Here is a 16,054-nt window from a genome sequence, read left to right on the forward strand (position 1 = left end):
TTCAATTTAAGAAAATCTAATTAAAAAAAAAAACAAATTATTAAAGAGTTCAATTCATCGAAAAAATATATATTTGAATACTTAACCAAATATATGAATTTTAAAAAAACAAGATTAATTTTTTCTACCCAAATCAAAATCTCTTAAAAAATTTCAAGTTAAAAAGTCAAACTTTTAAGATACATTTTGAAGAAAAATAGCATCGTTTAATTTTTAGTTAAAAAAATATAATATTCAACAAAAAGAATAGAATTTTCATCAAAATTCATAAACTTTTCTAAAAAATAGTTTAATTTCCAAAAAAAAAACAGTTGAATTTTCAACCAAAGAGATGAATTTTCAGATTTAAAAAATTCATTTTTAACAAATAAAAAAAAACGAATTTCAAACAAAATATTTTAATTTTCAAATAAATAGTTTAAATTTTAACAGAATAGTTTAATTTTCTAACAAATTATTTTAATTTTCAACTAAAAAATATCAGTTTTTAACCAAAAACGGAAAAATTAATTTTTCGATTTAAAAACATCTAATTAAAAAAACAAATGATTAAAGAGTTAAATTCATCGAAAAAATATATATTTGAATACTCAACCAAATATATGAATTTTAAAAAAACAAGATTAATTTTTCTACCCAAATCAAAATCTCTTAAAAAAATTTCAAGTTAAAAAGTCAAACTTTTAAGATACATTTTCAACAAAAATAGTATCGTTTAATTTTTAGTTTAAAAAAATAATATTCAACAAAAAGAATAGAATTTTCATTAAAACTCATAAACTTTTCTAAAAAATAGTTTAATTTCCAAAAAAAAAACAGTTGAATTTTCAGCCAAAGAGATGAATTTTCAGATTTAAAAAATTCATTTTTAAAAACAAAAAAAACGAATTTCCCACAAAATAGTTTAATTTTCAAATCAATAGTTTAAATTTTAACAGAATAGTTTAATTTTCAACTAAAAACGATACATTTTTTTAACAAAAATAGCATCGTTTAATTTTAATTTTAAAAAATAATATTCAACAAAAAGAATAGAATTTTTATCAAAATTCATGAATTCAGATTTTTCAATAAAAAATCTGGATTGTTCAAAACAAAGTTTCATTTTTAGCAAAATAATTGGATTTTTAAACAAATTGTTGAATTTTTAAGCAAAAAGGAGGAACTTTCTGCAAATCAGCTACATTTTCATCAAAAAAGTTCATTTACGGAGAAATAGTTGAAATTGCAACTAAAATTATCGATCTTTAACAACAAAAAAAATTTTAACAAATAGAATCGTTCAATTTTGAGTAAAAAAAACGAGTTTTCAGTTTTTAAAACTAATTTTCAGTTTAAGTAGCTGAATTCGTCGGAAAAGACGAATTTTTGAGACAATATTTGAATACTCAACCAAATATATGAATTTTTAAAAAACAAGATAATTTTTTTACCCAAATTGACAAAAAAAACAAGCTAAATAGTCAAACTTTTAAGAAAACAGTTGACTTTTAAATCGTAGAAGAAAAATTTTTAAGAAGAAAATTAATTTTCAATCCAGGAAATTGAACTTTTAAAGAGATATTTTAGTTTTAAACTAAAATTTCATAAAAATTTAATTAGTTAAATTTTCAACCAAATAACTACATGTTCAGATTTAAAAAAATTAATTTTTGAACAACAAAAAAAACTAATTTCCAACAAAATAGTTTAATTTTTAAATGAATAGTTTAAATTTTAAAAGAATAATTTAATTTTCTACCAAGTAAATTTAATTTTCAACCAAAAATACGAACTGTTAAAACAAAGTTTCATTTTTAACAACATAATTGGGTTTTTAAAGAAATTGTTGAACTTTTAAGTAGAAAAGACGAATTCTATACAAATCACCTGAGAGTTAAAAATTGATATTTTCACAAAACATATTTAATTGATCCCTTGAAAATTTATCATTTTAGTTTCAAAATTCATCTTTCTTCGGTAAAAATTCAACTATTTGGTTAAAAGTTAAATTACTTAGTAAAACATTTATTTTTGTGATTGGAGATTCATTATTTTAGTTAAAAATTACTCTCTGGTTAAAAATTAAACTATTTTCTTGAAAATTCCTTTTTTAAAATTAATTTTTGTTAATAAAAAATTTAACTATTCCATTTTTGGTTGAAAACTTATCATATCTAGTTAAAAATTCAATTATTTTGGTTGAAAATTCATGTATTTGGTTGAAGAATCATACCTTTGATTGCAAATTGAACTAAATTGTTGAAAATTCTTTTTTTTTTACATTAATATTTTTAATGAAAATTTAACTATATCATTTTTTGATTGAAAATTTATCTTTTTTAGTTAAAAATTCAATTATTAGGTCGAAAATTCCTATAATTTTTGGTGGTATTTTTTTCCAGAAAATTCACCTTTTTAGTTACAAATTCAACTTTTTTTGTTAAAAATTCATATTTTCAAATAGAAAATCTAACTTTTTAGTAAAAAAAATTATTTTTTCAGTTTTAAAATTCATATTTTTTTATGAAAATTCAACTACTTGGTTAAAAGTTAAATTACTTAGTGAAAAATTTATTTTTCTGATTGGAAATTCATTATTTTAGTTAAAAATTAACCTCTGGTTAAAAATTCAACTATTTTCTTGAAAATTCTTTTTTTCAATTAATTTTTTTAACTGAAAATCGAACCATTCCATTCTTAGTGGAAAATTCCATTATTTTGTTCAAAATTCACGTAAAGATTCATCTGTTTAGTTGAAAATTTAACTACTTTATTGAAAATTTGTATTTTTTGTTGTGGAAATTAATTTTTTTTAACTGAAAATTCACCTTTTTAGTTACAAATTGAACTCTTTTGTTAAAAATTCATATTTTCAGATAGAAGATTTAACTTTTCAGTCACAAATTGATTTTTTCAGTTTCAAAATTCATATTTTTTAATGAAAATTCAACTACTTGGTTGAAAGTTGAATTACTCAGTAAAAAGTTTATTTTTATAATTGCAAATTCATTATTTTAGTTAAAAATTAATCTCTGGTTAGAAATTCAACTATTTTCTTGAAAAATCTTTCTTTCAATTAATTTTCTTCATCTGAAAATTGAACTATTCCATTTTTAGTTGAAAATAAATTTTTTTTAGTCGAAAATTCCATTATTTGGTTCAAAATTCATGTAAAGATTAATCTCATTGGTTGAAAATTTAACTAATTTATTGAAAATTCGTATTTTTTGTTTTGGAAATTATTTTTTTTTTAACTCAAAATTAATATTTTCAGATAGAAAATTTAACTTTTCAGTTAAAATTTTTATTTTTTCAGTATTAAAGTTCATAACTTTTTATGAAAGTTTAACTACTTGGTTGAAAGTTGAATTACTTATTAAAAAATTAATCTCCGGTTAAAAATTCAACTATTTTCTTGAAAATTCTATTTTACAATTAATTTTTTTAACTGAAAATCGAACTATTCCATTTTTAGTGGAAAATTCCATTATTTTGTTCAAAATTCACGTAAAGATTCATCTGCTTGGTTGAAAATTTAACTACTTTATTGAAAATTTGTATTTTTTGTTGTGGAAATTACTTTTTTTTAACTGAAAATTCATATTTTCAGATAGAAACTTTAACTTTTAAGATACAAATTTATCTTTTCAGATAGAAAATTAAACTTTTCAGTACAAAATTTATTTGTTAGTTTTAAAATTCATATTTTTTTATGAAAATTCAACTACTTGGTTAAAAGTTGAATTACTTAGTGAAAAATTTATTTTTCTGAATGGAAATTCATTATTTTAGTTAAAAATTAACCTCTGGTTAAAAATACAACTATTTTCTTGAAAATTCTTTTTTTTAATTAATTTTTTAAACTGAAAATCTAACTATTCCATTTTTAGTGGAAAATTGCATTATTTGGTTCAAAATTCACGTAAAGATTCATCTGTTTAGTTGAAAATTTAACTACTTTATTGAAAATTTGTATTTTTTGTTGTGGAAATTAATGTTTTTTAACTGAAAATTCACCTTTTTAGTTACAAATTGAACTCTTTTGTTAAAAATTCATATTTTCAGATAGAAGATTTAACTTTTCAGTCACAAATTGATTTTTTCAGTTTCAAAATTCATATTTTTTAATGAAAATTGAACTACTTGGTTGAAAGTTGAATTACTCAGTAAAAAATTTATTTTTATAATTGCAAATTCATTATTTTAGTTAAAAATTAATCTCTGGTTAGAAATTCAACTATTTTCTTGAAAAATCTTTCTTTCAATTAATTTTCTTTATCTGAAAATTGAACTATTCCATTTTTAGTTGAAAATTAATCTTTTTTAGTTAAAAATTCCATTATTTGGAGCAAAAACCATTCAAATATTCATCACTTTGATTGCAAATTCAACTAATTTGTTAAAAAATCATATTTTCAAATAGAAAATGTAACTTTTCAGTTCGAAAATTCATCTATATTCAATAAAAATTCAATTACTTGCTTGAAAATTGAATTACCTAGCAAAAAATTCATTTTTTTATTGTTGAAAATTTATGTATTTGTTTGAAGATTAATTTCTTTAGTCGAAAATTCATTTTTTAAGGAAATTAAGTTTTTTAACTGCAAATTTTGATTATTCCATTCTTGGTAGAAAATTAATTTATTTTCAGTTGAAAATTGAACTCTTGGTTACAAATTTATGTATTTTGTATTAAGTTCTTCATTATTGATAAAGAAAAAATAATATTCTCGGTTAAAAATGTTTTTTTAATCAAAAATTTAGATTTTCATATAGAAGATTTAACTGTTCAGTAAGAAATTCGTTCTTTTCGTTAAAAAAAATATATCATCTCTTTTGTCAAAAATTGAGTATGTTCACTTAAAACATTAAAAATTTTAAGCGTTTCTAATTGAAACTAACATTTTAGGCCCTGTTTGAAATAAAATTAGCAACTAAATCGTTAATTAAATATTTTACATTAATTCTTTTGTTGGCAATTGTATCGAAATTCTCGATTTTAAATATTTTATAGCATTTTTCAAATTTAAGGGAGAAAAGGGGGATTTAAAAAAAAAGAATGAACTCTGATTCCTTTAATATAGTCAAATTATCATAATTTTCGTATCTAATTAGAAAATTGTCTTCTCACCTGGCATTTATGACCATAATTAACGAAAGAAACATCATAAAAAATGGATCCGCCTGCATGAAGTATAGATCCCACATTGTTGAAACTGCCGGCAAGGAGCAAACACCAGCGAATAAAGTACTTATCCATCCTTTTGTGTACTGATCGGGCGAAACTCTTTTCGTATCCAAAAAGGAACATAATTCTGGTTCGTGATATAAGAGCAACAATCTCAAAACTGAACTGTGTATATCGCCCCTAAACAATAAATAATTTAATTAAAACTTCCCTTTTTTCCCGCTGTTTTTTTTTCAATTTTCGGTTCTTTATTTTACTGAATTACAAATCGCAACTTTTCAGAAATGGAATACGAGGAAAATAAATGACAAACCTGGGAATATAAATATCTCTGATAGCCTCAAATAAATTGTAGGTTGCAGACCTGGGAAGTTTCAATGCTATCAATGGCTCGAGTAATTCAAGCCATCCATTATTTCTCTCGTATTTTTTGCCTCGGTTTTTACAATAAAATGTCAAAATTGACTCAATGTCGGAGACGACCGAAACTTTGTCCTCATCGTCGTTTCCGAGTTTAGCTGCAATTATGATCATACGGATTTAGGAAATTAAATTCAGAATAAATCAAAATTTAAATTCTTTAACGTCCTTTTTAAAAGTTAATTTTCAGTTAAGAAAGATGCTTTTTTAACGAAATAGTTTGTTTTTAAAAATTTAAAAACGATACATTTTTGGACAACAATAGAATCGTTTAATTTAAAATATATAAAACATCATTTTCAACGAAATACATACATTTTTTTACAGAAGAGTTGAATTTTTAACGAATTAGTTAAATTTTCAACTAAAGAGATAAATCTTCAACCAAATGGCTAATAGATATTTAAAAAATGACATCTTAATAAATTATAAAATTGTAAATAAATGTAATTAATTTTAATGAATTCATTTAAAAAATAGCTTTTTGGCATAACTCTTTTCAAATAGCAATATAGGAACCAAACTCTCAAAATAATTTACAAATTGCTATTTTATCCATTCTACATTGATTTATTCTCGTCTATCAGTGCATTTAGGTTTGGAATTATTGATCATAATTATTTTTATCGAATCTACAGAAAAGAATGATTAATAAATGTTTATTTTCATTTTAAATATTTAAATTATGTCTTTTAAAGAATAATTTAATGAAGATATAAATTATTTTACAGTTTTAGATGACTGTAATGTAATAAATAGAATCAAGCTTAGCGTGGATGAAATTTTCTAAATTTTTAAATAATTTTATAGTACTTTTTTTCTAAATTTTATAATTTACTATTTTTTAATTTTGTATATATTTTTTTAATTTTATGTTTTGAAGATTTTAAATATGTCGAGAAAAAATCTAAAAGATTTGAAACAATTTTTTTGTATTACATTGTTTTTTTATTTGAAATTAAAATCTTGAGAAGATTCCGAAAAATTTAAAACGAAATGTACATTTTTTATGATTTAGAACGAAAAATGAGAAGCCTTTTAAATTTTTTTTAAGGTTTTAGGAGAACAATAAAATTGCCCAAGTTTGATTGAATCAAAATTACAAAAAAAATCGATTATGCTTAATAAATATTTTCAAGAGAATAAAAATGTTTTCTTTAAATTCCCAGAAAAATGTTAAAAGATTTCAAAGTATTTCCAGAAAAATTTCGAAAAATCTGGGAACCTTGAAGGCAAATTTGTTTGTCTTTAAAATATTTTAAGAAAAATTGGAAAATTTTTAAAAGACATTTAGAACGTTCAGATATATTAAAAACATTTTTTAAAAATGTTGAATTTGATAATACAAAAATTTGGAGAAAAATGTAGATTTTTTACAATTTTGTAAAAAAGGTTTTTATGAATTTGGAAAGATTTTTAGAAAATCAAACAATATTCTCTAGATTATCAGGAAAATTTTAAGTTATTTTTTGGGAGATTCCAGTTCATTTTTTTTTATTTTGCCGAATTAAAACAAATAGTAGTTTAAAAAAATTTCAAGTTGAAAAAAATTAACTAAAATTACACATATTCAACAAAATTTAATTAATTTTTAAGAATTCATTTCAAAAATTTTTTTTTCGTCATAACTATTTTCATGAAATTTAGGCTAACATTTAAGATGGAAAGGGAATTTTAATTATACTTGTTTTTAAATTAAACATGAACTAAAGTTACTTCAAGATAAAAAATAAACGTTAAAAATGATTTATAAAATCGAGGTAAATATTTTATTATTTTATCCTTATTTATAAATAATATTATAAATAATTATAATAAATACATAAAGTAAATCAATAATAAATAAAATTATAAATAATATTTTATTATTTAATTCCTGAAAAGATTCTCCGTTACATTTTCAACCATAGATGAATTTTTAATTAAAAGGATGAATCTTAAACCAAAAAAAAAAGAGGCATTTTTAACAAAAGAGTTAAACTTTCAACCATTAAATTAAATTTTTTGCTAAAGAAAAATCAATTCGCAACGAAGAATGTAACAAAATTTTCTATAATATATCTTTTAAATTCCTTTCCTCTAAATCCAAATAATTCCTTTAAAAAATTCACGTGTCATGTCAAAAATAAAATAAATTCCCTGTTTATTGGAAAAAACTTTACGCTTTTCGGAAAATTAAAGTTCGACTGCCTCGACTTTATTAAAAATAAATAAATAAATAGAATACTGTCTGAAAAAAATGTGCTACAGTGATCAAATCTCAAAAATAAGATCTAAAAGATAAGAACTGAATTAAATTTAAATTTTTGGAACTCACATACGAGTTGTTGACAATCTTCTCTTATAACATTTTGATCCGGAAGATCAAAAACCTCGTTAAAATGTATCAACTGGTTGCCACGATCTGTGACATCTAAACATGCTTGCCAAACATCCGGTCTTAAATTTGGAGGGACTGGCTGTCCTTTACAAATTGCGTATATATCAGAAGCAGAAGGTGATTCTGCGTCCAAGAGAGCTGCTTCCAATTCCAGCACCCTATGAAATTTATTCTAAATTTATTCTAAATGATTAAACTTTAAATAAAAAATTTTTAAACTTGTTTTTTCTTCTTTTAATTTCACCAATTTAAACTTTTAAATTTTATTTCCCTAGAATTCTATACAGATTTAAGATGAAATAAAAATTGACTTAATTTTAAATGATTTTATTCTATCTTTAAATATCCATTAAAAAATATAAGAAAAAAACGAAAAAAATATTGTATTTTCAACAAAATAGATGAATTTTCAACCAAGAAAATTAATTTTCTACTTAAAAAGACAAAATTTCAAAAAAGTACATAAATTTTAAATTAAATAGTTGAATTTCCAACTAAAAAATATTAATTTTACCCGACCATAAAAGAATTAAATTTTCAGTTAAAATAATTAATATGATAAAGAATTATTAAGAAATTCGTTCAATTTTCAACAAAAATGATTAATTTAAATTTGAAATGTGAACTCTCAACCAACAAAAAATTATTTTTTAACTAAATAGATGAATTTTTATTCAAAAAGATGGATTTTCAGTAAAATAGGTGCACTTTCAAACCGAATAGTTGAATTTCCAACTAAAAAATACTAATTTTCAAACAAAAGTTGAACAGTTAATTTTTCAATCTAGAATTTCAAGCAAAAAGTTCAATTTTCAACAAAATACATAAATTTCCACACAGAAAATGAATTTTTAATGGTAAATAGAATTTTTAAATTTTCAATCTAAAATATTAATATTCAACCAAAATAAAGATTAATTTTCAATAAAATAGTTCAATTTTCCAAAAAGAGGTGATTTTTTAATTAAAAATATCAATTTTTAGCCAGAAATTGAACCAAATACATGATTTTTAAATCAACAAAATTAGTTTTATACTAAAAAAAGTAAATTTTCAACAAGATGCACGAATTTTCAAAAAAATAGTTGAAATTCCAATTAGAAAGTCAGAATTTTTACCGAAAATGAAACTTTCAGTAAATACAAATAATTTTCAACAAAAAACAAAGACGAAATTTCCTATAAAATAATTCAATTTTCAACAAAAAAAAAATGAATTTTCAAATAAAATGTGAGCTCTCAACCAAGAAGATGATTTTTTTTACTCAAAAAGTCAAATTTTTAACAAAAAATGTGAACTTTCAAAAAAATATCTGAGTTTAATACTAGAAAATACTAATTTTTAATCGAAAATAAAAAAATTAAATTTTCAGTCTAAAATATTAATTTATAATGAAAATAAAGATTAATTTTCAAGATAAGAGATGATTTTTTAATTAAATAGATCAATTTTTAACCAGAAACATAAATTTTCTACAAATAAGATTAATTTTCTACTAAAAAAAGGCAAATTTTCAATTAAATAGTTGAAATTCAAACTAAAAAATATTAATTTTTACCTGAAAATGGAATAGTTAAACTTTCAATCTAGAATTTCAATAAAATAGTCCAATTTTCAAAAAAAAGAGCTTAATTTATAACCAAAAAGATCAATTTTTAACCAAAAAGATTAATTTTCTACTAAAAAGAAAAAAAAAATTGTAAACAATACATAAATTTTCTACAAAGAAGATTAATTTTCTAATGAAAAGGGAAAATTTTCAACCGTTTTCAACCGCAAATCGAATTGTAAAATTATTAGTCAAAAAGATTAATTTTCAATAAAATAGTTACATTTCAAAGAAAAGAGATGATTTTTTATTCAAATAGATCAATTTTCAAACAGAAACATGAATTTTCTACAAATACGATTAATTTTCTACTAAAAAGAACAAGAAAAATTAAACAAAATACATGAATTTTAAATCAAATAGGTGAATTTTCTACAAACAATATTAATTTTCGATTTAAAAAGGCAAATTTTCAACAAGATGCACGAATTTTCAAAAAAAAAGTTGAAATTCCAAGTAGAAAGTCAGAATTTTTACCGAAAATGAAATTTTCAGTAAATGCAAATAATTTTCAACAAAAAACAAAGACGAAATTTCCAATAAAATAATTCAATATTCAACAAACGAGATGAATTTTCAAATAAAATGTGATGAATTTCAACCAAATGAATTAATTTTCAACGATAAACATGAATTTTATAGAAAGAAAATTAATTTTCTACAAGAAAAAGACACATCTTCAGCAAGATACATAAATTTGAAACTAAATCGTTAAATTTTCAATAAAAAAATAATAATTTTTACCGAAAATGGAATTGTTTAATTTGCAGCCAATAAAATTGATATTGAATAAAAATAAAGACGATTTTTCAAGAAAATAGTTCATCTTCGACAATAGAGTCGAATTTTAAACATACAAATACATTTAAAACTAAAAAGATAAATGTTCAATCAAGATAAATATTTTTCTACTCAAAAGATCAATTTTCAACAAAATACAGGAATTTTAAATCAATTGTTTGAATTATCAACTAAAATATTCATTTCTAACTAATAATCAATTAAATTTTCAGTTTAAAAAAAAATCATTAAAAAACGATTTTAAACAAAATTGTTCAATTTTCAATTAAAATGTGAATTAAAACGAAAACAATGAAATTTTTAACGTTAGAGAGTAATTATATAACTCTATTTAATCTACATTTTATTTTTGAATTGTCGATAAAATGCAGTGCATAGGTATAAAAAATTTAAAGTCAAAATCCAGAAATATTAGAAAGAATTTCTCTTCAAAAACAGGCAGATACGTTAGAAGAGAATTTAATAAATATTCAATTCATAATTTTTATTCAAAGAAGATTTTTCGACAACAGATCGCTATTTTAAAATAATAATATTTTGGTAAATTTAGTCATCCAATGGACTCTCAGCAGGGAATTTATGAAATTTGAAAACAGAAATCCCAACTTTAATGATTTAATATGGCTTTTATTTTTCAATTTTTAATTAAATATAATGTTGACATATTATAATATGCATCATAATTATAAATTTATTTTTTTAATTTCTTTTAAAAAACAGGAATAAAATAACAAAAGATTCTTCATTCCCTCTTGTCAAAAAATCTAAAAATATAGACCGACAGTCAAATAAACAATGTGAAAGAAGACTTAACACGCCCAAGTTCTACTCTCATTGTTACTATTAAAACATTCTTTCGGTGAAAGCCAATAATCACCCGCAATTCTAAAATCTATAAAACATATTGTGGCTTCTGACAAAAAGGTGCCACAAAACTATAATCAGTCAAAGCGTTTAGAACCGGATATAGAACGTGAAAATCGAGCAGAGAATTAAAATCTGACAGACGGTGTGACAATAAAGATAACTCGCCTCGCCTAACCTCAAAATTGACGAAAATTGTTAAAAATATAAACCATGGAACACTTACCAAGTGTTTTCCTCATCCTGTAGTGCCATTTTTGAAAATGTCACAATCGAAGGTGGTTGAAAGGAAGAAAAAAAGTATTCACGACAGTGACCGCGTTATCTTAAAATTCTTTTCGTCATGAACGAGATATCCGAAATCGTAACATCGCCCCGATAAATTTTAACGATCCTACGTCATTTTTCACTTTTATCGCCGTTTTTTTAATCAGCACGACTGGAATTATCAACGAGAACAATTACGAAACACAATTTTCATGTTGACCAATGTTGACAGTTCACTTCCATATCATGCCATCTTTATTTTTAGGGAAAGGCAAAATACGCATGCGCAATTTGATAAAGATGTCTGCCTTCCGAGGGTCAAGCAATGACACCAACTGAATACGACAAAACTGTATTTATTCAGTACTATCAAATGATTTTTCACCAAGATTTTTGGAAAGCCATTCAATTAAGGGTAAATGGTAGTATGTGACGCAATCAAAATTTGACCTTGTAATGTTAAATTTGTCCGCCTTTTTTTTCTTAAACTAAATAAGTTAGTATATCGAAATTTTGGGAGAAGGAAGAAAATATATGAACTGACATCGGTTGGGTCCCTTGGAGTAATTATTTTTTAAGGAAAAAGCCCCTAGCGCCGCCACCTTCCTTTTGTGAAAAAGTCACAACTTGTTAGATAATCAACTCAGATCGACAGCTGTGAAAACTCAGTCGGTAACACGGTAATGAAATGATATCATTTCCCAGATTTGGAAGGCAAAATACTTCTTATCCTAGGAAAAAAACCTACAAAAAAAGTGTGTGGGGACGTCCGTTAGCATGTTCGCTATCATTTCCCAAATTTTTAAGACAAAATGTTTATTATTCTAGAAAAAAGCCGGAGCAACCTAAAACTGGTAAAACCGACAATTTTCTAAGTATCATATGCCCTTAAACTAGAATAATTAAATTTTTTAAATAAAAAAAAAATAGTTTTAAACTAAAACAATGAATCTTCAAATGAAATATTAAAACCTTCAACGAATTCGACGAATTTTGAAATAAAAAAGATAATTTTTCAACAAAAAATTGAATAATTATATTTTCAGTCAAAAACAAAAAAAAAAGAATTTTTAACCAAACAATTGAATTTTTTACTAAAATTATAGAATATTCAACTGAAATAGTATTTTCATTTTTAATAATAAAAAAATTGATTTTCTACAAAAAAAGAAACAAATTTTCAATAAAATAGCTCATTTTTTAAGCAAAGAAATGAATTTCTCATATAAATGATGAATCTTCAATAAAAAAATTAATTTTGATTGAAAATGTTTATTTTTCAACCAAGCAAATTTATTTATAGCATAAAAGATGAAGTTTTATTTAAAATCATGAATATTTAACTGGAATACTTCAATTACCAACTGGAAAGAAGAATTTTTAAACACTGAGATTAACTTTCAAAGAAAAAAATCATTTTCGACCAAAACAAGTAGGTTTTAGATTTAAAAAAGGCGATTTTCTAACAAAAAAGTCGGTTTTTTTAAACAAAATACGTGAATTTTGAACTAAATAAATTAGTTTTCGATTAAAAAAGACAAATATACATCCAACTTGTTAAATTTTGAAATAGAAATGTAAATTTCCCACCCAAAGTGGAACAGTTAAATTTGCAGTTAAAAAAAAAACGAAATTAAGTTTGATAAAAATTAATCTTTTATGTTATAAATAAATTTGCTTGATTGAGAAAAAAGTCTTCATCAAAATTAATGTTTTTATTGAAGATTCATCATTTATATTAAAAATTCATTTCTTTGCTTAAAAATGAGGTTTTTTATTGAAAATTTGTTAATTTTTTTCTAGAAAATCATTTTTTCAACTTAAAATGAAAATACTATTCCTACTGAATATTCCATAATTTTAGTAAAAAAATTAATTGTTTGGTTAAAAATTCACTTTTTTTTGACAGAAAATGTGATAATACAATTTTTGGTTTAAAAATTAGCTTATTTTATTTCAAAATTCGTCGAGTTCGTTGAAAGTTTAACTATTTCATTTGAAGATTCATTGTTTTAATTTAAAACTATATTTTTTTTATTTGAAATTTAATTATTCTAGTTGAGGATTTATCATTTTAGTTGAAACTTCATCAGTTTGGTTACAAATTAATTTCTCTAACTAAAAATTTAACAATTTCTTTTGTTGTTGAAAGATGATATTCTTTAATTCAAAATTGAAGTATTTGACTGAAAAATTGCCTCTTTCAATTGAAAAGTCAACTGTTTCGTTTAATATTCACGTATTTAAAACAATCTATCTTTTGTAGAACATGATGTTTTCCTTTGGAAGTTAATCTCCTTGTTTACAAATTTTTCTTCTTGATTAAAATTTTTAAGTATTCCAGTTAAATATTTTTTAATAATTAATTCTTTAAGTGAATAATTTTTCAATGAAGCTGTGTTATCGACGGAGTATTCACAGCTGTCGATCTGAGTTGATCTATGTAATAAGTTACGATTTTTTCACAAAAGGAAGGTGGCGGCGCAAGGGGCTTTTTCCAATTCCAAACTTTTTCGTCCTTTCGTCTGCTACAAGGCAGTCACGGAAAACTTGAAAGTACCAAGTTTCCTTTAAAAATAATTACTCCAAGGGACCCCGCCGATGTCGACTCATATATTTTCTTTCTTATCCCAAAATTTCGATATACTAACTTATTTAGTTTAAGAAAAAAAAGGCGGACAAAATTAACATTACAAGGTCAAATTTTGATTGCGTCACAGACTACCATTTACCCTTAATTAAAAAATATATATCCTAATACACTAATGGGAAATATTTTTTTTTCTCAGTTATTACAGTTTCCCTCTGACCCTCAGTGTGAAGACATTTTAAGTTGTCCCTGCTGTTTACCACTCACCGCGCGATCTTTTCGAATCCGAGTTCTACGAAAATTTGAATTTAATAATTTAAAAATAGTTTTCCTTATACGAATTATAAGTGAAAGTTAAAAGTTCATTTGTAAAATAAATTTAAAGAGTAAGTCATTCAGTTTGAAAAGACCAAATTTAATACTTCAATTACTGGTCACTTTTTCTTGCGTAGATCTAAATTTTACAAACCAAACTTTATTATCTACATTATTGTCTACGTTTTCAGCCTAAAATGGAATAGTTAAATTTGTTTAAAAAATATTTATCTCTAACAAAAAAAGCAAATTCTTTAATAAAATAGTTCCACTTTCAGTCATAGAAATTAATTTTCAACTAAAGTAATGAATCTTCAATGAAAAAATCACTTTCGAACAAAGTAGTATAGGTTTGAACAAATTTTGAAAAAAATAATTCAAACTTCATTGAAAGAAATGAATTTGTAACTAAAAAATTAATTTGCAATAGAAAATGAAATAGCTTAATTTTCAGTCAAAAAATAATTAAGAACCCAAAAAGGAGATTTGAAAGAAATCTTTATATTTTCCACCAAATCTAATAAATTTTTTTTTTAACTTCAAATAAAACAGTTAAATTTTCATCGAGATAAGTGAATTTGCAACCACAAAAATTAATTTGTAACAAAAAATGAAATAGTTCAATTTTCAATTTAAAAAATCATTTTGAACCAAAAAAAGGATTTTAAAACAAAAAGAATGAATTTCAAAACAGGTCAATTTTCGAACACATAGTTGAATTTCTAACTAAAAAGATGAATTTTCAGGAAAAGAAAAACGAATTGATAAAATAATAGATTTTCCACTAAAAAATGGTTTTTCAACGTGAAAGAATAATTGTTAAGTATAATGATAAATTTTTAAACCAAAAGAGACGAATTTCAAATTAATTTGCATTAAAATTGGTGATTTTAAAGCTAAAAGTGGCGAATTTTTAAGCAAAAATGGCAGATTAAATTTTCATTTGGTCAATTTTCAACCAAAAAAACTGATTTTGACCAAAATAGTTCATTTTAAACCAAAGAGATGAATCTTCTACAAACTAAGGAAAATGTAATGGTTGATATTCAGAACAAAAGGACGAGTTTTCAACAAGTAATGTAATTTCTCTAAAAAGAACAGTTGGTTTTTTAATTTGAAGAATTTTTTTAAAAATTTTTCTATAGAAAATATAAAATTTTTGAAAACATGCACTTTAAAACATTCTTTCAGTTAAGAATAATATTATATTTGTGAAATGCAGAACTATCCAAGAAAAACTGACCGTACTTAAAATATCAATTTTTTTATTTTCAAACTTAATGACTGAAACTTTGGATTCAATTTTGACGATTGAATTATAAACTGTAATTATTAATTTGCGTAAAAAAATCTATTTTTCACATATATTAAATTTGACTTTTCGCAGATGAAACTTGATTTAATCAATAACTTGAGAAAAAATGATTTTTCACTAAAAAATGCATTTGGATATATTGATTATTCTTCGAAAGCTATTCAATTGAAAATAAAAAAATTATACCTTAGCATCCTGTAGTGAAAAATGATTTTTTCACGAGTTACGAGGGTGGATTGATAAGTTTCCGGCCTGACCAAGAAAAACAACGTTTTTAAGAATTTTTTTTTTATTTCTCAACATAATCTCCTCCAAGGCTGATA

General features: G+C 22.8%; 1 protein-coding gene across 3 annotated transcripts in view; it reads right to left on the reverse strand.

Moving 5' to 3' along the window:
• LOC117177877 (TBC1 domain family member 23) overlaps positions 1–11,750 on the reverse strand; it is a 156,814-nt gene extending 145,064 nt beyond the window's left edge. For all 3 annotated transcript variants that reach the window (XM_033368922.1, XM_033368921.1, XM_033368919.1), the window contains exons 1-4: positions 11,471–11,750; positions 7,908–8,128; positions 5,484–5,688; positions 5,114–5,350 (exon numbers count right to left, since the gene is read on the reverse strand). In XM_033368922.1, the coding sequence (XP_033224813.1) occupies positions 5,114–5,350; positions 5,484–5,688; positions 7,908–8,128; positions 11,471–11,499 (692 nt within the window). In that variant the 5' untranslated portion in view covers positions 11,500–11,750. The remainder of the gene's footprint in view (positions 1–5,113; positions 5,351–5,483; positions 5,689–7,907; positions 8,129–11,470) is intronic.
• Between the last annotated feature and the right edge of the window lie 4,304 nt (positions 11,751–16,054).

The sequence above is a fragment of the Belonocnema kinseyi genome, chromosome 8 (assembly GCF_010883055.1).
Source record: "Belonocnema kinseyi isolate 2016_QV_RU_SX_M_011 chromosome 8, B_treatae_v1, whole genome shotgun sequence".
NCBI classification, from domain to species: Eukaryota; Metazoa; Arthropoda; class Insecta; order Hymenoptera; family Cynipidae; genus Belonocnema; species Belonocnema kinseyi.